Source organism: Schistocerca nitens, chromosome 2 (genome assembly GCF_023898315.1).
Source record: "Schistocerca nitens isolate TAMUIC-IGC-003100 chromosome 2, iqSchNite1.1, whole genome shotgun sequence".
NCBI lineage: Eukaryota > Metazoa > Arthropoda > Insecta > Orthoptera > Acrididae > Schistocerca > Schistocerca nitens.
In genome coordinates this window covers 824,115,382-824,139,206 of record NC_064615.1, presented here as the reverse complement: position 1 = coordinate 824,139,206, position 23,825 = coordinate 824,115,382, and the positions used below count along the sequence as shown (strand labels likewise).

At 42.0% G+C, this 23,825-nt stretch overlaps 1 protein-coding gene across 1 annotated transcript in view; it reads right to left on the bottom strand.

The window, feature by feature from the left end:
- Window positions 1–23,825, bottom strand: part of LOC126237082 (transmembrane protein KIAA1109 homolog) — a 567,281-nt gene that overhangs the window by 377,582 nt on the left and 165,874 nt on the right. The window contains exons 25-27 of the mRNA XM_049946881.1: window positions 13,178–13,325; window positions 12,205–12,401; window positions 11,380–11,614 (exon numbers count right to left, since the gene is read on the bottom strand). Of these exons, the coding sequence (XP_049802838.1) occupies window positions 11,380–11,614; window positions 12,205–12,401; window positions 13,178–13,325 (580 nt within the window). The remainder of the gene's footprint in view (window positions 1–11,379; window positions 11,615–12,204; window positions 12,402–13,177; window positions 13,326–23,825) is intronic.

The following is a 23,825-nucleotide window of genomic DNA, read 5'->3' as shown; positions in this document are numbered from 1 at the left end:
CACCTCTCCCAGAAATCCTCCTGATGGTCTCCCATACAATGGAACTTCGTGTAGAACAATTAATGGTGTTTAGGAACTGCTGCAACGACCTCTTCTTGCTCTCTCGTATAATCCGACGACACTTTGCCCTCGCCACCCGAAAGGCTGCAAGGTTCTCTACAGTTGGCCGGCATTTGAACCTACGCAGAGATGTCCGCCTAGCCCTGATTGCAGAGCGGCATTTGTCGCTCCACCAAGGGACAGGCTGCCGCGTCGGTTGTCCCGTAGACTGTGGGATGGACGCTTCACTGGTGCGGTGGATCACCTCAGTAATATGATCCACCCATTCCTGGACACTGACACGATGTTCAAACTGGGCTAGTTGCCTATACAGCGCCCAGTTGGCTCTACCAAGCACCCATCGAGGTGGTTTCCTTTCCGGTTCCACTGCATGTCGCAGGTGAATCCAGATGGGGAAGTGATCACTGCCGTGTAAGTCCTCAACCACTTCCCATGCAGCAGTGTGGGCGATGGCTGGAGAGCAAAGCGATAGATCAATGGCAGAGAACGACCCAGTTGCAGTGCAAAAATGCGTGCTTTGACCTGTATTTAGCAAATAGGCACTGGTAGACAGAAGAAGCCTCTCGATTGCTCTACCCCTGGGGCAAGTACTCACAGAGCCCCAAAGCATATTGTGTGCATTAAAATCACCACAGAGGATGAAGGGGTGGGGGAGCTGTGTAAGAAGATCACTGAGAGCCACTTCGGCGAGCACATCATGTGGGGGCAGGTAAAGCGAACATACTGTTAGCATATGACACACATGTACTAATATTGCAACTGCCTGTAAATTCGTCGTGAGGGAGAGAGGCGAGGAGTGGTAGTCGGTGTTGACGAAGATACCTACTCCTCCTCGAGCTCTCTGTCCACTCAGGTCGTCCTTTTTGTGGAGGACATAACCACGTAGCTCAGGGGTGTATGTTTCACTGAAATTTGTCTCTTGCAGACATACACACATAGGTCTATCCTGAATCAATAGACGTAGTTCCTCCACATGTGTCCTGAACCCTTGCAGGTTCCATTGTAGTATGGGAGCCATCACGGTGGTTGTATTTTCTGCCTCTCTTTCCGCCGAGGTGGGGAGACTGCAGCGGGTGGAGGCTCAGTCTTGGGGCGAGATGATTGCCCCATATTCTCAGACTCCATCAGCTCTGGGGAAGAGTCTGATGAAGCATCTAGTGGGACCACATTAACATGATCCGAGGGTTTACCAGCCAATTTAATCTGTTGGTGCTGCTTCACATGTGCTTTCCTTTGTTTAGAGGGCTTTGCTGGAACTGGAGCTGGGGTGTTTATGACCATTCTGGGCTTTGGAACAGCTTCAGCAATCGGAGATGCCTGGGGCTCTTCAACGTTAGCTGCTGTACCTTTCTCTGCTGTTCTATGAGGGGCTACAGGCTCTGATAAACTTGCTGCCTGGCAAGTGCACTGACATGTGCAGGTGTTCGTGCCAACACTAACAACCTCCGTCTGTGTAGATGCATCGACTTTTGGAGGCGGCTTCTGAACAATGGAAGCAAAAGACGTAACGAATGTGGGGGGCTGCATGGCCTCAAAGATCTTTTTGGCTTCACTGTAGGGGATACGCTTAGTTGTTTTTATTTCTTGTATTTTAGGTTCCTCTAGGAAGATTCTACAGCCCCTACTCCAAACAGGGTGGCTTCACAACAGTTTATACATCTGACAGGCGACAAACAGTCAATTCCGTCATGGGCAGCCTTACTACAGTTGCCACACATCGCTTCTCCTTTACACCCTAGAGTTGTATGCCCAAAACACTGGCACTTAAAACAGCGCATTGGGTTTGGGACTTACGACCGGACATTTAGTCGAAGAAATCCTACCTTGACGTGTTCTGAGAGTTTGAGGGTATTGAAAGTAAGAATGAAGGAGTCAGATTTCACCAGGTTCCCATCCACCCTTTTCATGATGTTCTGAACGTCAAAAATTCCCTCCTGAGCCCACTCACTCTTTAATTCTTCTACAGGAATGTCAACGAGATCCCTACAGGTAACAACACCCTTACTGGAGTTCAGGGTGCTGTGAAGCTCTGTATCGATAGTGTATTCCCCCAAGCTTTTAGCTGTTTGAAGGTTAACTGCTTGCTGAGCAGTTGATGTTTCAACAAGCAGTGTCCCATTCCGTAAACGCTTCACTGATTTTAAAGTTCCAGCTATTCCTGCTAGACCCTTTTGGATATAGAATGGCGAAACCTTTTCAAGGGAACCCTCTTTCCTTTTTATTATTAAAAACACATTCTGGTTGTCAGTATGTGCTCTGTTACTCTGAACTGCTGTACGTTTGCTGACGCCTGAGTCAGGAGGACTGGCTAACCTAGCCCTCTTGTTAGATTGGGCGGTAGTGCCTACCAGCGGTCCACCAATCCCACTGGCCAGCAAAAAATTAGGAGGAGGAAAAGAGGAAGAATTTGTGGTATTCATGGTCATCCCACGAGCAGCTAGGGAAGCTTATGTCCATCCAAACAGAGCCCCGCATGCCTGGATAAGCCTTGTACAACTGAGGTGCGGCAGGTTCCCCAGAGGTCACCCGCTAGCAACTGTTCCACCTCAACAGCCATGCATCATATCGGCGCGCAGCACACCTTAAGATTGAAGGTTTTTTTTAGAGATATGTACCATCCTCGTGATCCAGGCAATCAAGCCAAGATCCCCGGTCCCTACGACACACAACGTTCCACCGTTGCGCCACACGGTGGTCGCTGAAGCATGCCCAGAGCTTACGGTATCAGCAGACTGGCGGCGCACACAAGTCCACAGCTCGAGGACCCCGGGTTCGCCAAGCCCGTACCCAGAAAACGAATGCTGAGCCCCCTGAGGGAAGTTACCATGATTGCCAGACCTTATGTCGCTAGATTTTTATGTATGGGTTTGGGTGAAGTCTTATGTGCACAAACAAAAGTTGAATATGGGAGATGAACTGCTTGGTCACATCATGGACACTATTGCCCTCATTAGGGATCATGCAGAGGCACTCAGAAAAGCAACACAATATGTTCTCCCAAGAGAGCACAAACGGATTGAAGTTGACAGTGGAATATTCAATAATTTATTGTGAACTGTACAACAGCCGTAATGCGACATGTACAAAATTACTTAGAGGGGAATGTGTTGAAAATTTGTATTTTTCAAGTGACAATTTGTACACTGTAATGGTTACCAACCGCTATACATGTGTAAACCTGACAATGCACTGAATAATACAGAGGGGGGGGGGGGGGGGGGGGAAATGTATATTAAATATGTTCTACCTTGGAAACCATTCGGAACATGGCTTATCTCCATATGGAGTTTTTTGTTTCAAACGATCATTCATGTCATACCCCTGAATATTGACCATTTCTCCTGTGAAACCCCATATAAATTGATTCTCATCTACAAAACAATCTTCAGATAACAACTATGTTCATTGAAGAACATTTTGGAGGAAAATTAAAATTTAAATGGAAATAACAAAAATGCGGCTGAAATTCACATTTCATGACTGCACTAGAATGAATGCAATCTTTTATACTAACTCTAAATTAGCGACCAAGGAAACATATATCTGAAAGAGAATTTGGATTATGTGCATGACAAATTGTAGAACTTAACCGTGCGGACACTTTAATATGGTAGTTTAAGGAGGGGGCTGTTTTGAATTATGGTTAGCTATGAAACTGGTAGAGGTCAGGCCTGTACTACCTTGTTTTCAACACTGCCACTTTAGCAAGCAATAGTGGTAGTCATTGCTGAATGCTCTGTATATTCCACTTTGCTTTGTGTTGAGTGTTACCTAACTGTTTTCTTTTATTATTTTGAAAAGAGACATGAGGCTACACTAGGTTCATTGTGGGGTTCAAATACAATTCCCACAACCTAAAAAAATGATTGGCAATTGCTATCACCATGTGTCAGTTCTGCTTTCACAGAACGATAAACTATGGTTGCAGGCTGACAGCTCTGTGAGAGGGAGGTGGGATTTCTCTCTCTGTGCCACTCACAGCTGGATCCCACATTAAAGTATCCACACTGCATTAGAAGAACTGTACTTTTCTGCTTACAAACACTTGCATTTACATTGTCATTAGAGTTAAGAAAAAAATTTGTTCATAATATAATATTAGTTGACAACAATACAATGAAAAGGATAGTTGCTACTCACCATATAGTGGAGATGCTGAGTTGCAGGCAGGCACAACAAAAAGATTGTCGGAAAGCTAGATTTTGGGCAACGAGGCCTTTGTCAAAAATAGACAGCGCACACGCACACACACACACACACACACACACACACAGTCCGCCAGCTGGAGCCATCCCTACACAACCTCTGCTCCCAACTCCTTGCCTCATGGCCCGTATCCCTGTAATAGACCTGAATGTAAGACCTGTCCCATACACCCTTCCACCACCACCTACTCCAGTCCACTCATAAACATCACCCATCATATCAAAGGCAAGGCTACCTGTGAAACCAGTCATAGGGTCTACATGCTATGCTGCAACCACTGTGCTGCATTCTATGTAGGCATGACAACCAACAAGCTGTCTGTCCGCATGAATGGCCACCAACAAACTGTGGCCAAGAAACAACTGGACCATCCTGTTTCTGAGCATGCCGCCCAACACAGCATCCTTCATCTCAATGACTGCTTCACAGCCTGTGCCATCTGGATCCTTCCCATTAACATCAGCTTTTCTGAACTGCGTTGATGGGAACTCTCCCTGTAACATGTCTTATATTCTCGTAATCCTCCTGGCCTCAAACTTTGTTAGTTATTGTCCTTACCCACCTAGAGCCTCCCTGTTCCCATTCCAGCAACACACTATTCCACCAACGCACCCACAGTCTTTCTACTTCTCTCCTTTTTCACCACCCCCACCCACCTTGTCTCCTCCGTCCTCCATCTAACCTCCCAAACGCACCTAGCTGCCCTACTCTCCATCTCGTCCCTTCATGCTCCCAGCAGGTCTTTACCATCCCCCACCCCTACCCTGCTATCCTTCCCCCTCCCCACCCCAGCCTCCTACTTACCCCCAACCCGGTTGCCTCTCCCATAAGGCACTGCTGCTCGCAGTCTGGCTCCAGCTGCCAGAGACTGTGGTCGTGTGTGTGTGTGTGTGTGTGTGTGTGTGTGGAGAGAGAGAGAGAGAGAGAGAGAGAGAGAGAGAGTTGCATTTGCGTAAGTGTGTGGTGAGTAGCAACTATCCTTTTCATTATATTGTTACAGTCCATCCTGGATTTTCCATTGCTTGATTAGATGACAATAGTCATTTGTTACTTTAGTAATTTGAATGAAATGCATAAAACACACAAATTTAAGTTTTAATTCTCAAATAAGATTATTAAGTGTTAAGTTGTGTGTCCGCTTGAGAGTAAATATTGGCAAATTGCTATCAAAAGGCCTCCTAGTGAAAAACTTTCAAATCTATAAGGGTCGCTGAACCAGGTCCTGTCCTCTCCGAGAGCAGCTTGTCAAATACAAACTGTAGAGTGTGTGAGAATCAGTCTCTGAAAGCAGCACCTTAAAAGATGTCGAAATAAAAGTCGCCAAAGAAACTGTGGAACTGGTAGGAATTTATGAAGCTAACGAAAGCTTGTGGAATATAAATTGTACTGAATATCATGAGACAAGGAAGAAATACCATCTTTTGATGGAAACAGAAAGCCATTTTTTATGTTCAGGAGAAGAGGTTTAGAGGACCCATCAAAATTTAAGAAATCTGATAAGGAAGTTTAATGCTGACAGAATTTGAATAGATGACATGCACTTAACTTTTTTATCATCATCAATTTATACGAAAATAAATACCTGCTATTGGTACTGTTAATGTCTTGTAAGAATATTGGCTTTGATTTCTACAATCAGTTCAGCAATAAAATATTGATAGCAAGCTGTAATGTTTTAAGGTATCTTAAAGAGCTCAAAAAAATGAAACAGAAGTGGGGCAGACAAGAATTACAAAAGCAACTGGCTTTACTTTGATGCAACGAAGTTTGTTAGTCTATGTCTGGCTTCCTGTGTTCCAACACAAAGCATTGCGGTACAACTGGTTATTTTCTGCAAAATATACCATCAGATAACAAGATGGCTCCACTGTCAGGAAACTTCACTTTTAGTAAAAATAAAGTAACATCATCAAGGTGTTTTTAATTAATTTTTTTTTTTTTTTCGTTTTACTTTTTTCCAGAGAAGTATTTATTTTGCTGCATTACATCTCATGGTTTCTCTCTCATCTATAATCTTCTTCATTTTCGTAGCACCTTCCTGAAGGAATAGGGTCCATTTTTTGAATCAATGCATGCCATGTATTATGATTTAAAACTTCCTGAGAATGTAGGTTTCTTGATCTGAGATTTCCATTTATAGTGACCAGGAACAATAATTTAGGTATTCCACACTGTTTCTGGCCTTCAACAGTGAGATGATGGGCTGAGCTGGTGACTGAAGTAATGCAAGGGTACATAATTTTTGCATAGTTATAGTCGGGATCATTCCCACAAGTTATCCATACCTTCATAGCCATATATAAACGAGTAATCATGTAGTTTATTAATGTTCTGTTGGGTATGTTTCAAATAACACAGCCATCAGAATTTTTGCATATGATATTAGATGTTAGCACCAATATTTGTCTGTGTTTATTGTTGTTTGTTTGAGATATTCTTTGGGCAGTGTGCAGGCACCTTCACATAAAGTATGTCATGGAGCTTCCAACACTGCATGGACCACTGAAGGAGCACCTCAGAGTAGGTGATGTCAAGAACTGCCAAAGAAGAATGTATATTCCACAATGTATAGATCAATTGAGAAGCTGTTATTTTGTTTCAGAGTAGTTCGGGTATCCACACTGACAATAAACTAGACACGTTGACATAATAAATGTTCATAGCTGTTTAAATCAGCTGCAAGTTACTCAAGTACAAGAAAGCATAATTAACAATTGATGCAGTAAATGAAGCAGGCAAAAAGGAATACAAATGTCTCAAACATGAGATCGACAGGAAGTGCAAAATGGCTAATCAGGAATGGCTAGAGGACAAATGTAATGTAAGGAGTAGAGGCTTATCTCACTAGGGGTGAGATAGATACTGCCTACAGGAAAATTAAAGAGACCTTTAGAGAAAAGAGAACCACTTGCATGAATATCAAGAGCTCAGATGGAAACCCAGTTCTAAGCAAAGAAGGGAAAGCACAAAGGTGGAAGGAGTATATAGAGGGTATATAGAAGGGCGATGTACTTGAGGAAAATATTATGGAAATGGAAGAGGATATAGATGAAGATGAAATGGGAGATACGATCTTGCTTGAAGAGTTTGACAGAACACTGAAAGACCTGAGTTGAAACAAGGCCCCGGAAGTAGACAACTTTCCATTAGAACTACTGATGGCCTTGGGAGAGCCAGTCTTGACAAAACTCTACCATCTGGTGAGCAAGATGTATGAGACTGGCGAAATACCATCAGACTTCAAGAAGAATATAATAATTCCAATTCCAAAGAAAACAGGTGCTGACAGATGTGAAAATTACCGAACTATCAGTTTAATAAGTCACGGATGCAAAATACTAACGCGAATTCTTTACAGGCGAATAGGAAAACTGGTAGAAGCCGACCTCGGGGAAGATCAGTTTGGATTCCATAGAAATATTGGAACACGTGTGGCAATACTAACCCTACGAATTACCTTAGAAGCTAGATTAAGGAAAGGCAAACCTACGTTTCTAGCATTTGTAGACTTAGAGAAAGCTTTTGACAATGTTAACTGGAATACTCTCTTTCAAATTCTGAAGGTGGCAGGGGTAAAATACAGGGAGCGAAAGGCTATTTACAATTTGTACAGAAACCAGATGACAGTTATAAGAGTCGAGGGGTATGAAAGGGAAGCAGTGGTTGGGAAGGGAGAGAGACAGGGTTGTAGCCTCTCCCCGACGTTATTCAATCTGTATATTGAGCAAGCAGTAAAGGAAACAAAAGAAAAATTTGGAGTAGGTATTAAAATTCATTGAGAAGAAATAAAAACTTTGAGGTTCGCTGATGACATTGTAATTCTGTCAGAGACAGCAAAGGACTTAGAGGAGCAGTTGAACAGAATGGATAGTGTGTTGAAAGGAGGATATAAGATGAACATCAACAAAAGCAAAATGAGGATAACGGAATGTAGTCGAATTAAGTCGGGTGATGCTGAGGGAATTAGATTAGGAAATGAGACACTTAAAGTAGTAAAGGAGTTTTGCTATTTGGGGAGCAAAATAACTGATGATGGTTGAAGTAGAGAGGATATAAAATGTAGACTGGCAAAGGCAAGGAAAACATTTCTGAAGAAGAGAAATTTGTTAACATCGAGTGTAGATTTAAGTGACAGCAAGTCGTTTCAGAATGTATTTGTATGGAGTGTAGCCATGTATGGAAGTGAAACATGGATGATAAATAGTTTGGACATGAAGAGAATAGAAGCTTTCGAAATGTGGTGCTACAGAAGAATGCTGAAGATTGGATGGGTAGACCATATAACTAATGAGTAGGTACTGAATAGGATTGGGGAGAGGAGAAATTTGTGGCACAACTTGACTAGAAGAAGGGATTGGTTGGCAGGACATGTTCTGAGGCATCAAGGGATCACCAATTTAGTACTGGAGGGCAGCAAGGAGGGTAAAAATCGTAGAGGGAGACCAAGAGATGAATACACTAAGCAGATTCAGAAGGATGTAGGTTACAGTAGGTACTGGGAGATGAAGAAGCTTGCACAGGATAGAGTAGCATGGAGAGCTGCATCAAACTAGTCTCAGGACTGAAGACCACAACAACAACAACATGTTAAAGTTAAATATGCTTCAAGACTGATTTTACAAATTAGCCACCCAGAATTCTCCCAATGGCCAATTTTTCTCCATCAGCTGGTACACAGCAAAAATTGCATCTATCATTAGTGAGGAAGAAGAGCCAGATTGGACGGTAGTTGTGTATTCATCAGAGTCACCATTGCACTTAAAAATAGGTACTATTATACCAGATGACCAATTGGTGGGTATATGGCCAGAATAAATGACAGAGTTGAAGAATTCTGTGAGTCAGGTGATCGCTTTGTCATTAAGCTCTTCAATATTTCATAGGTCTGCAGGAAGTCATCTGGTCCTAGATCCTTTTCATTTCTCATGTTATGAATGGCAGCTTTGACATTATCTGCTGTGATACAGAGAGCTGACCCAATCATGACACTGCCTTTTGGCACTGGTGGATGAGGTAATTTAATAAGGATATTTCAGTTAAATACTGTCACCACTGTCCCAGAATCGTGTTGGTTTCATGAGCCACAGACCATTCTTATCTTTTACACATGTGTAGTGTTATATATTCTGACCTACCCTACACTGTGCTCAGGCCAGTGAGTAGAAGATTTTTTCCCTTTCTTTAGTTGTTAGTTGGTAATATAAATGCTGTACGTAGTTTTCTGTGTCCTCTGCAATTGCTTGTTTTGCAGCCTGTTTGGTGGCATTGTAATGCTGAAGGTTTTCATCATTATAGGAAGCTTTAATTGAAAGCTGATTTTTTTGCATGTTTTTTCCTTTTACTTTGTCCACAACCACATCTGTTTATCAATTCTGTACGAACCTGGCTGTGTTATACCAAACTCAGTTTGAGCCACATTAGATAAGAAATTGTCAAACAGTGACCAAGTGTGGTCAATACGAGCAGAATCAATGGGATGGAAGACAGTCTTTTCATTGATGGCCATTTTAAGTCATTGTAGCTTCCATGACTTGGTTTTGGCATGGCCTTTCACATGGAGGTTAGTACCTAGCAGTTTAGGTTAAGGTGCTAGGCATTCACATGGCACGATCTTAGTGCTTGTGACAATTGCAAAATCACATCTGTGGAGCAATATATAGTCATTCTGGGTATTGTGCCCACCACCAGTGTAAGTGACCAGGTGTGATGTACGTTTCTTGAAGAAGGTATTGGTACTACCTAGGTCATTTGTTTCCACAAATTCTAGGATTCAGTGCCTGTCTTCATTCCTCACACTATAGCCAAAATTTACATGGCACAAATACTCCTCACTGGTACTGCAATATGCCCATTAAGATTCCCACACAGTATAAATACACCTTTCTCACTACATGTCACAACAGCATTTTCAAACTCATTCCAGAATGTGTCTTAGCTGTTTCATTGCATCCTGTCTGCAGAATACACTTGGAAAAAATATGAATTCAATGATCTGGGGTGTCAATGAGCACTGACATGACATGAATAGAATATCAATGTACAATTGGTACGTGGTTGTGGAATTTTTCATTCACTACAATAGCAACAACTTCGCTATTATTTCTTCCATGATAGATCAACTTACACACTTCCCCAGAGCTTCCGGATTTCCATCCTTTCCAGTGTATCTTTTGCAGGCAGGCTAAAACTGACATGATGAGATTTTAGATTTCTACCAGTTTCCAACTACAGCTTGTCAAAGCCCTAGCGTTCCAAGAAGCAATATGTAATTATTTATTTTGGACTTGCTTCTTTAGCCAAACTGATCCTTCGTTTGGTATACCTCGCTCTCTTCTTCCACTGGGTGGGTGAGACCAATACAGGTCACCTGCAGGGGACACCCTAGCATTTCAGATAATCTGACTTGTGCCGCTTACCCAAGAGTTGCAACAATGACTGACCAACCAGACTCCCACCAGGGCCTACCATAATGCATTTTATACCTTCTGCCAGGTTTAAATTAGGCTGCCTCTAACATGGGGTCAGACACCTTCTGTAGCTGCTCCTCTGGAGTACATACACTATAGATTTGCTCTTCTGCCACTAATGCCGCACCAAAGTTGACTTCTCCACCAAAGGTACCATTGAGGACTTCATAAAATTATGTATTTTCCAAATGATGAGTTTGGAAAAATACTTCTTCTTATAACCAGATAAATAATGAATGTCAAATTATGGCCCATTACCACCATTCATCTCTACCATGCAGTCACCTCTTCAGATCTCATCATATTGTGGGATATAAAGTTTCAACAAGATGTATTGCCTAACTTCATTTAATTGTGAGAGGTAGGGAGAGGAGTGGAATAGAGATAGAAAGCAAATTCTATTCAAACAAAACTGCGCTAGCTACTTCATAACACAGTAATAAATGAAAGAACTGTCGGTTCTTCGGTTGGGGGGGGGGGGGGGCACTCATGTTTCCTATAAAAGTATTCCTTTCTATAAAGATAAATTAAATAATGCCAATTTTACTCCTTTTAATACACTATGGTAAATTTCAAGCACAGTGAAACATATACAAAAAATATGGTGAATTGAAAACACCATTTGATACAGGTGCAGTAGCTTTACCTCTGAAGTGGACTGTTGGGTTTCTTCATCTGTTGTGAAATAATCAACAGCCAACCGGGAATCAGAAACACTACTCTTTGGAGGTGCCTCTGCCTCAGGGACACTTAGGATTGACTTGCTACTTTCTGGATGGTGTAGCTTTGAGTCACTGTCCAATTTAGGAGGCAACAGCAGCGTAGGGCTGTTGTCCACAAGTCGGGAGTATGGGACTGCCTGATGACAGCTAGCACTAGCCCTGCACAGTTGATCGAAATTCAGAATGTTGTACCCAAGAACACAATAAATAATTATTTTTATACACTGACACTAGTTTCCATTATGTATAGTTATCTCTGGAAACATAAACACAAAATAATCAGCAGAACAACTGACAATCATTTTAAATGTATCTTTAATAAAGTCGAAAGTGAGTATTAGTATCACTTTACTTTGAAAGTAAATATCTACTTCGTAACTGATGAACGATTTCGAAGGAGAGACACACAAACAAAAACTGGGCACACAGACAAACAACTTTACTTCGGAACTTTTAAAACAAATGTATTCCTCATGCTACAGGAATAGACATTTAAGAGAAAAATGAAAAGACGTGCACATGCTGGATGAATGAAAATGTTTACCCATATTCATAATTGTGAGAAACACAAAAAGCCAGAAGAAGTGCTGGACTAACAGCAAATATTCAGATCCACAGTAGTAATTATGCGCTAAATAAGCATATATAATCCGGTATTTTCAGTTCCTCTCTTGTAACTTCTATTTCACTCAATCCTCTAGAAGGTACACACATTTTACAAATATGAAAAGCTGTTAACACATTTCTACCTATTAGGCCCACTTGAGGTGTATGAGAAGCGACGACCGAGTCCACGTTTGTCACTGTATGTACTAACAGGGCTGGGTGATGCAGTGCTCAACCTCGAACTACTGTTAGCACCCACAGAACTGTCCTTTGCTTCAGAACAAAAACGTTCAGCAACCAGATTAGGACTTTCACTGCTGCGCTCCATTGCTGCCACAACCTTTGTAATAAAACACAAAAAAAATCATTTAGCACCAAAAATAGATATTTGGAAAAAAAAGATACAGAGCTGAACATACATGCTTCCCACAAAAGTATGCTAGCAGGATATCATGTAACACAAATGGAGTCTAAAAAAGAAGACTCACTCTAACACAATAACCGAGATATTGAAATCATCAGAGAAGCTATGAATGAAGACAAGTATCAGATGGATAAGAGCAACACTGTGAAACATTACTCATCAAAAATGATATTTCTCACTGGATGAGGGTAGCAACAAAGCTAAATTACAGAGACAAACTGTGCTATAACTCACTTCTAGAGGAGTAGTCCACAGTTATCATCAAAATTGGATGGTATGGTAATTTGAAATGTAATTAGGAAAGTTGGACACAAAATAAACTGAATAACAATGATGAGAAGCCCCTTCTACACCAACATTCACAGTCACAACTTCCCTTCTCAAGCAGTCCACCCTCCTTATCCAGTATTAACTTAGTTCAATTATCATAATATTTTCTGGTTTCCTTCTCAATTTCACATCATCCTCCTAGGTACAAATTTTTTTTCTCTTTATAGTAAACATCTTTACTGAAACCATTATTGTTTCTTCTGTTACCTGACGAATATACAATGTATATCAATCTGACAACTTGAGCTTTACTTTAAAAACTTCGCATCTGCATCCATAGAAAGATGTTAAATGTGCAGAAAATAAAATACAACATATCACAGCTAATATTTCAGTAAAGACTTCCAGCATATTACACACACCTTCAATGGTCCTGGTTTAATTTCCCATCCATTTGCTGGCTCCTGCAATGAAACATCTTGGGATCCATATGGTGGTGTATGGAACACCAACTGACCTTCATGCAATATGCTCTGTCCAAATCCTGGATCGTGTCCTGGCTCATTAATCCTACAACAGGAGCAACGAGGATACATTTGGAAGTGTGTTCAGTTTTCATCTATAAAATTTAAAAATCAGGCAAAAAAAAGGAAGCCAACAAAAATTATACAAGAAGTGCTGTGCAATTAGAGAGATAGTCTTAAGGATATTACAATAAAGCAAAGTCTGGGAGAATTATGGAGGTTTGGAGTCAATGTCAGATAGGGGAAAGGGAACAAGAACAAAATGAAAAGAAAAACGAGTAAATGGGGAAAAAGGGAAAGGAGGGTGGTGTAAAAAGAGGGGGGTGGTGAAAGGGTGACAACTCTATGAGAGGGAAGGCAAGACATTGGTTGTTATTCTGGTCTAGGATCTTGCAGTGTCATTGGAAGTGCTGGAGAGACAGATCAAACCTGTAAAGTTCAAATAACTTCTGCATGTACAAGCAAAAGCTGCTTTTTTATATAGTACAACTTCTCAAGAACATTTCTGTTCTGTTAGCTATCATTTCCTGTAACTGTTTTGAGATTACTCTGTCATGGTTTGTTAGCATAAATGAACAACAATGGATAATTTCCACACAGACTGCTGAACAATAACTGCAGAACAGATACAAATGGTGTTATTGCATCTCTAGGAGCGTAAAAAAAAAAATGCTCATGACAGGATTTCCATATGTCATTGAGTCAATACCTATGTCATCTATACGAGTGTGATCTTTTGGATATGTAATTGAAAGTATAGTTTATACAAGTACGGATGGAGATAATATCTATGAAAAGTGGGAAGCATAATATGGGGGGTGTGGAATACATGTTGTAATAAATATTTCTCCTTCCAGGACAATTTTGGGGCTCTACTTCAATCAATATAAACAACTGCTGATTCAGCTTCTGACCCTACAGCAATGTTTACATTTAACTTCCTTGACCACGGTTTTCCCAGAACATTGTAGATGTTATAACAGATTCAACTCGACTCTTGTAGAACCCTGCCAAAAGTGAACTGTGTTGTTGGCTTAAACAAGTTGGATAAAATATTGATAAATGGCAACATTAAGCCAAATTGAGCAAAATACAGGTATAGCCTCTGCAATACTTAAAGCCAATAGTGATGAAAGTTAGTTTTTAAAACATTTTCAGATGAAAGAAAAAGTTGGAAATGCTTGAGAGAATTTTCTGAGTTTACTTTTCAACAACAAGCTGTGAACACAAAGCTCAGAAGTCATTTATTGAGCCGTTTTCAAAAAAAGCGATGGGAGCAATCTGTACTACATTGTGTATAGTGTGTGGTATGATAAATGAAATTACTGCTGCAATTTGTTGTTACTTATCCACCATACAAAAATGTGCACTGAAAATTAATGACAGCACGGAATGTGATGATGAATATGATGATGACAAGAATATGAAGCAGAGTATGCAACACCAAAGGATAGTGATAAATATTGCATTTGCTGAAGAGAAAAAGGAAAATATATTCACAAACGGATGACAAAAGTAAAGTGATGTTGAGGGCACTCTGAAGTTATCTAGTGGCAAATAGGGATGCCCATTTAAACAGAGGAATCTCAAATTTGGTAAAACAGACAGTAAAAAGATCAGAGGTAGGTAGTTTTTGTTCAGCGTGGCAGTTTGCACACTGCTGCATGGCCGCTGGCTGTGTACTACTCTGACACTCCAAAGGAGGAGCCAGTTGGGCATGGTGCCTATGTGAGACAGCTAGGGCCAATGTGTGGGACCGTCACAATTGTGGTGACATCCAGATGTGATGTCATGACTGCCACTATAGCTTGGGCAAACCATAAAACTTACAGTAGAGTACAATGCGCCAACTTTGAGAGCAGAGCGAGATATTTCTGCTGATATATAGACTGACAGTGCAAATGATGTCTTTATTTGTTACTGCGCCAAGAAATCTGTAACTGTGATGGACTTTATACATTATCTCTAATAACAATTGTAATAATTTAATCACAGAAGAGATCAACCAGCAATATGAAAGTGCTCATCAAGATGCAGTGAGTGAGCTACTTACAAGTTTGTTTATGCACTTAACTAACCAAGGGCAGGTAGTTGATCAGATTTTTAATTAAAGGCAGATAATTTATTACACAAGACAGCTACATGAATAGCATTGCAGCATGTGATGGGTAACATAAGCAAGCATCATAAACAATGTTAAATTTTAAGATTTCTTTGTTTAATTACTAATCTTAATTGAATAATGAGGTTTCATAGTTTTGTCGATAATTCAAATTCCATTAAAGGTGCGTTGGACTTGGATTTCAGCAATGGAAAGAGCAGATCGTTTCCTGCAAAACTGAGGTGACATTTATTGTATACTGTAAATATTTGCAGCACACTTAACAAAAATTGAATATTGTTCCCCATCTGAAATGTGCAATCACACTAATTAAGACTGTAAGCAAACAACTTAACCGAAAATTTATAGTTGTATATCACTGTAATCAGCACTTCAGCACACTTCTACTGACATCTCTAGTTTTAACATAGCATGCATGTATCAAAAGTTGTAGTTTAGACTGGTGAAATTACTTACTGCTGAATAACGTAAAAATTTAAGTTAAAATGAACAGTCAAGATCACAATAACATTTGTTTATTAACTGGTTTCGGCTTATGTACAAGCCATCTTCAGAATTTTTGGCCCCCTATGGCTGATGCTGGCAGCTCGTCGACTGTTCATTTTAACATAATTAAAGCATCCGGTCACTGCTCTCCATCTACTACGCTGTCAAAATTTATGGACGTAAAAATTCACAGTAGGTCTGAAATTAGGGAGACCACACTTATAAAAGAGGGCCACCATTTCTGTTCTGGGCAGTCGAATCAGCACACAGTAGAGGCAGGATCTGTGCCCCTCTGTCAGGCAGTTTTGGCTGTGTGATTTTATGGACTTAGAAGGTTTTGCAACAGCAGCCACAAGAATTTACAGTAAATTTTGCGGTGGTTCAGTGTGATTTTGCAGCAGTTGACACTAAGAATAACTCTGTTGATCATGCAGTTGAACTTGTTATTTTCACAAGTAGTGCTAATATTGGTCTTGAAGACTATTCACCATGGGCTCTACATATTTTCACAGGTGCCGAGACTTAGAATTACTTCACTGAGTGTTGTGTAATTGGACAGAAAAAAAATCTACTCACCAGACAGTGGTAGGAGAAAACACATGCAGTATTAACATCTGCATGCTTTCGGAGCCACAGGCTCCTTCTTCTGGCAGAAAGACTGAAGGAGAAGGAAGATGGGTGAAGACCCTTCAATCCTTCTGCCAGGAGGAGCCCCTGGCTCTAAAAGTTTGCAGATTTCAATACCTTCATGTGTGTTTTCTCCTGATGCCACTTCGTGATTAGCTTTTTTATCTGTCCAATTACATTACATTTCCTAATTATTTTTTTATATTCACAGAGTGTCAGATAGATTTGTGTTTCTCATGAACAGTGCTGTTCTGGACATAGCACTTTATTGGACTATGAACATTTGCACTTGCACTTTTGAGTGTAAGTAGGTTTAGTTAAAATTTATTGTGAGTTTTTTAATCACTATAAGGGAACTTCAGTCATTTTAGATATGAATAGCTACAGCAAGTAGGTTTTCACCACTCTGCTCTTTAAGTTGTGCAAGAATTGAATGAACTTTGAATGGTTTTTAACTTCTAATTTGTTGTTGGGGTACATTATTTACATGCAGCACCTAGAATCCAACTTGACAAACATTTTACATTCTGATTTTGTGGATCAGGAATACATTTAAATTTTTTATTATTAAAAATCCATGAGTTATGACCCCTAAGCCCTATGGCTATGAGACAAGCCAAGCAACAGAACATTATTATATTACCAATACAAACTTCAAGGAGTGACTGTTTTTGAAGGGTTACAGAAATTTGCAAAAGACTGCCTTTGCCATGAAAAAGAATGCTAAAAAGTTTCAGGGCAAGAAGCATCTTACATTGTGGGTTTTGTTGAAAATAATCTTTCCACGAAGAATTTTAATAACCGATGCTGCAGAGATTCACAATCTGCTGCCTGCATGAAAGAAGAAACAGCAAAAGTCTCTTCAAGAACATTTTCTCATAAAAAAAAAAAAAAAAAAGAGATTTCCAGATGTGGTGACACTGAATGAATCGCACTCATTACATAACAGATGGGGCATAAGAGAATTCATGCACAATATGTAATGGTTCTCCATTTGTAGTCCTCAGTGTCAACACACTGGCTGCTAAACTGGCTGAAAAATGAGTTGTGGAAGTACAACTTCTGTTTACTGTAAATGATGTAGCCGACAGATGCACAGTTGCGTTTCACAGTCTTTTACTTTCACTTTGCACAACCCCCGCCCCCTCCATATACAGATTTAATATGGTCAGTGCACTATTGTTTAACTTCCCATAAACCTCATTAATAGTTAGCAGGCCAAAAAAACAACCACCTACTGCTACAATAGTTTACTGTTGAACATCTATGAAAAGTAGAAACCTAACCACGAAGTTCCCTGTTCTTGAAGAATAGAAAGGTACGTATGGAGCATACACTGTCATTGTTTTACCACATGGCCTATTAGTGTAACACTTATTTCACTGTTAAATTGATGCATTGTTGCCGTTCTGACCAAAACAGGTTCCTCGTCTGAAACTTGGCAGTGGACTGACTGTCTCGGAACCCACCACTTCAGAAGAAATAAGCAATGTTGTTCAGAACCTAAAAAATAAAAACCCAGCTGGTACAGACGAAGTGCCTGTGTGCTTGCTTATGGCTTGTAAGGACATTATCAAAGACCCTTTAGTGCACACCATAAATGAATCATTCTCCACAGTTGCTTCCCAGAGGCACTATAGCATGCATAGGTCCTGCCCCTACATAAGAAAGGAGACCCTGAGAATACAGAAAATTACAGGCCAATCTCTTTATTGTCATCATTTTCAAAAGTAATGGAAACCTAACAAAGTAAAATCTTCTGTGTAAAGACCAGTTTGGGTTCAGGCCTGGTAAAACTGCACAATCAGCTATAGCTTATTTTACAAACATTGTTCTGGAAGCACTAGATAAAAGGAAAGACTTACCTTAGGCGGAAAAAGGGACAGTTATACACTCGCGCGCACACACACACACACACACACACACACACACACACACACACACACACACACACATCCGCACATGGGATTGGAATGACTCCTTAACCTCTCCCTTAAAACCCACGTCCTTTCGTCTTTCCCTCTCCTTCCCTCTTTCCTGATGAAGCAACCGTGGGTTGCGAAAGTTTGAATTTTGTGCGTGTGTTTGTGTTTGTTTGTGTCTCTATCAACATACCAACGCTTTCATTTGGTAAGTTACATCATCTTTGTTTTTAGATATATTTTTCCCTCTATTATATACAGGGTGTTACAAAACGGTAACGCCAAACTTTCAGGAAACGTTCCTCACACACAAAGAAAAAAATATGTTATGTGGACATGTGTCCGGAAACGCTTACTTTCCATGTTAGAGCTCATTTTATTACTTCTCTTCAAATCACATTAATCATGGAATGGAAACAAACAGCAACAGAACGTACCAGCGTGACTTCAAACACTTTGTTACAGGAAATGTTCAAAATGTCCTCCGTTAGCAAGGATACATGCATCCACACTCCGTCTCATGGAATCCCTGATGCGCTGATGCAGCCCTGGAGAATGGCATATTGTATCACAGCCATCCACAATACGAGCACAAAGAGTATCGACATTTGGTACCGGGGTTGCGTAGACAAGAGCTTTCAAATGCCCCCATAAATGAAAGTCAAGAGGGTTGAGGTCAGGAGAGCGTGGAGGCCATGGAATTGGTCCGCCTCTACCAATCCATCGGTCACCGAATCTGTTGTTGTGAAGCGTACGAATACTTCGACTGAAATGTGCAGGAGCTCCATCGTGCATGAACCACATGTTGTGTCGTACATGTAAAGGCACATGTTCTAGCAGCACAGGTAGAGTATCCCGTATGAAATCATGATAACGTGCTCCATTGAGCGTAGGTGGAAGAACATGGTGCCCAATCAAGACTTCATCAACAATGCCTGCCCAAACGTTCACAGAAAATCTGTGCTGATGATGTGATTGCACAATTGCATGCAGATTCTCGTCAGCCCACACATGTTGATTGTAAAAATTTACAATTTGATCACGTTGGAATGAAGCCTCATCCATAAAGAGAACATTTGCACTGAAATGAGGATTGACACATTGTTGGATGAACCATTCACAGAAGTGTACCCGTGGAGGCCAATCAGCTGCTTATAGTGCCTGCACACGCCGTACATGGTACGGAAACAACTGGTTCTCTCGTAGCACTCTCCATACAGTGAGGTAGTCAACGTTACCTAGTACAGCAACAACTTCTCTGACGCTGACATTAGGGCTATCGTCAACTGCATGAAGAATTGCCTCGTCCATTGCAGGTGTCCTCGTCGTTCTAGGTCTTCCCCAGTCGCGAGTCATAGGCTGGAATGTTCCGTGCTCCTTCGAACGTCTTCCTGTCAGGACACCTTCATTCTGGAAATCTGTCTCGATACAAACATACCGCACCACGGCTATTGCCCCGTGCTAATCCATACATCAAATGGACATCTGCCAACTCTGCATTTGTAAACACTGCACTGACTGCAAAACCACGTTCGTGATGAACACTAACCTGTTGATGCTACATACTGATGTGCTTGATGCTAGTACTGTAGAGCAATGAGTTGCATGTCAACACAAGCACCGAAGTCAACATTACCTTCCGTCATTTGGGCCAACTGGCGGTGAATCGAGGAAGTACAGTACATACTGACTAAACTAAAATGAGCTCTAACATGGAAATTAAGCGTTTCCGGACACATGTCCACATAACATCTTTTCTTCATTTGTGTGTGAGGAATGTTTCGTGAAAGTTTGGCCGTAGCTTTTTGTAACACCCTGTGTGTGTGTCTATATGTAAAAACAAAGATGATGTGACTTACCGAACGAAAGCGCTGACAGGTCCATAGACACACAAACACACACACAATATTCAAGCTTTCGCAACAAACTGTTGCCTCATCAGGAAAGAGGGGAAGGAGAGGGAAAGACGAAAGGATGTGGGTTTTAAGGGAGAGGGTAAGGAGTCATTCCAATCCCGGGAGCGGAAAGACTTACCTTAGGGGGAAAAAAAGACAGGTATGTGTATGTGTGCAAGTGTATACCTGTCCTTTTTTCCCCCCTAAGGTAAGTCTTTCCACTCCCGGGATTGGAATGGCTCCTTACCCTCTCCCTTAAAACCCACATCCTTTCGTCTTTCCCTCTCCTTCCCTCTTTCCTGATGAGGCAACAGTTTGTTGCGAAAGCTTGAATTTTGAATTTTGTGAGTATGTTTGTGTGTCTAAGGGAAACATTCCACATGGGAAAAATATATCTAAAAACAAAGATGATGTGACTTACCAAACGAAAGCACTGGCACGTCGATAGACACACGAACAAACACAAACATACACACAAAATTCTAGCTTTCGCAACAAACGGTTGCTTCGTCAGGAAAGAGGGAAGGAGAGGGAAAGATGAAAGGAGGTGGGTTTTAAGGGAGAGGGTAAGGAGTCATTCCAATCCCAAGAGCGGAAAGACTTACCTTAGGGGGAAAAAAGGACGGGTATACACTCGCACACACACACACATATACAGACACAAGCAGACATCTCACAAGCAGACATATTTAAAGACAAAGAGTTTGGGCAGAGATGTCAGTCGAGGCAGAAGTGAAGAGGCAAAGATGATGTTGAATGACAGGTGAGGTATGAGTGGCGGCAACTTGAAATTAGCGGAGATTGAGGCCTGGTGGGTAACGGGAAGAGAGGATATATTGAAGAGCAAGTTCCCATCTCCGGAGTTCGGATAGGTTGGTGTTGGTGGGCAGTATCCAGATAACCCGGACAGTGTAACACTGTGCCAAGATGTGCTGGCCGTGCACCCAGGCATGTTTAGCCACAGGGTGATCCTCATTACCAACAAACACTGTCTGCCTGTGTCCATTCATGCGAATGGACAGTTTGTTGCTGGTCATTCCCACATAGAAAGCTTCACAGTGTAGGCAGGTCAGTTGGTAAATCACGTGGGTGCTTTCACATGTGGCTCTGCCTTTGATCGTGTACACCTTCCGGGTTACAGGACTGGAGTAGGTGGTGGTGGTAGGAGGGTGCATGGGACAGGTTTTACACCGGGGGCGGTTACAAAGATAGGAGCCAGAGGGTAGGGAAAGTGGTTTGGGGATTTCATAGGGATGAACTAACAGGTTACAAAGGTTAGGTGGACGGCGGAAAGACACTCTTGGTGGAGTGGGGAGGATTTCATGAAGGATGGATCTCATTTCAGGGCAAGGATTTGAGGAAGTCGTATCCCTGCTGGAGAGCCACATTCAGAGTCTGGTCCAGTCCCGGAAAGTATCCTGTCATAAGTGGGGCACTTTTGTGGTTCTTCTGTGGGGGATTCTGGATTCGAGGGGATGAGGAGGTGGCTCTGGTTATTTGCTTCTGTACCAGGTCGGGAGGGTAGTTGCGAGATGCGAAAGCTGTTGTCAGGTTGTGGGTGTAATGGTTCAGGGATTCCGGACTGGAGCAGATTCGTTTGCCACGAAGACCTAGGCTGTAGGGAAGGGACCTTTTGATGTGGAATGGGTGGCAGATGTCATAATGGAGGTACTGTTGCTTGTTGGTGGGTTTGACGTGGACGGACATGTGAAGCTGGCCATTGGACAGGTGGAGTTCAACGTCAAGGAAGGTGGCATGGGATTTGGAGTAGGACCAGGTGAATCTGATGGAACCAAAGGAGTTGAGGTTGGAGAGGAAATTCTGGAGTTCTTCTTCACTGTGAGTGCAGATCATGAAGATGTCATCAATAAATCTGTACCAAACTTTGGGTTGGCAGGCCTGGGTAACCAAGAAGGCTTCCTCTAAGCGACCCATGAATAGGTTGGCGTACGAGGGGGCCATCCTGGTACCCATGGCTGTTCCCTTTAATTGTTGGTATGTCTAGCCTTCAAAAGTGAAAAAGTTGTGGGTCAGGATGAAGCTGGCTAAGGTGATGAGGAAAGAGGTTTTAGGTAGGGTGGCAGGTGATCGGCGTGAAAGGAAATGCTCCATCGCAGCAAGGCCCTGGACGTGCGGAATATTTGTGTATAAGGAAGTGGCATCAATGGTTACAAGGATGGTTTCCGGGGGTAACAGATTGGGTAAGGATTCCAGGCGTTTGAGAAAGTGGTTGGTGTCTTTGATGAAGGATGGGTAACTGCATGTAATGGGTTGAAGGTGTTGATCTACGTAGGCAGAGATATGTTCTGTGGGGGCTTGGTAACCAGCTACAATGGGGCGGCCGGGATGATTGGGTTTGTGGATTTTAGGAAGAAGGTATAAGGTAGGGGTGCAGGGTGTCGGTGGGGTCGGGAGGTTGATGGAGTCAGGTGAAAGGTTTTGTAGGGGGCCTAAGGTTCTGAGGATTCCTTGAAGCTCCGCCTGGACATCGGGAATGGGGTTACCTTGGCAAACTTTGTATGTGGTGTTGTCTGAAAGCTGACGCAGTCCCTCAGCCACATACTCCCGACGATCAAGTACCACGGTCGTGGAACCCTTGTCCGCCGGAAGAATGACGATGGATCGGTCAGCCTTCAGATCACGGATAGCCTGGGCTTCAGCAGTGGTGATGTTGGGAGTAGGATTAAGGTTTTTTAAGAAGGATTGAGCTGCAAGGCTGGAAGTCAGAAATTCCTGGAAGGTTTGGAGAGGGTGATTTTGAGGAAGAGGAGGTGGGTCCCGCTGCGATGGAGGACGGAACTGTTCCAGGCAGGGTTCAATTTGGATGGTGTCTTGGGGAGTTGGATCATTAGGAGTAGGATTAGGATCATTTTTCTTCGTGGCAAAGTGATATTTCCAGCAGAGAGTACGAGTGTAGGACAGTAAATCTTTGACGAGGGCTGTTTGGTTGAATCTGGGAGTGGGGTTGAAGGTGAGGCCTTTGGATAGGACAGAGGTTTCGGATTGGGAGAGAGGTTTGGAGGAAAGGTTAACTACTGAATTAGGGTGTTGTGGTTCCAGATTGTGTTGATTGGAATTTTGAGGTTTTGGAGGGAGTGGAGCTGGAAGTGGGAGATTGAGTAGATGGGAGAGACTGGGTTTGTGTGCAATGAGAGGAGGTTGAGGTTTGCTGGAAAGCTTGTGAAGGGTGAGTGAGTTGCCTTTCCGGAGGTGGGAAACCAGGAGATTGGATAGTTTTTTGAGGTGGAGGGTGGCATGCTGTTCTAATTTACGGTTGGCCTGTAGGAGGATGCTCTGAACAGCCGGTGTGGATGTGCGAGAGGAAAGATTAAGGACTTTTATTAAGGATAGGAGTTGACGGGTGTGTTCATTGGCTGAGTTGATGTGTAGGTGAAGGATTAAGTGGGTGAGGGCAATGGATTGTTCGTTTTGGAACTGGTATAGGGACTGATGGAAAGAGGGGTTGCAGCCAGAGATGGGAACTTTAAGTGTGA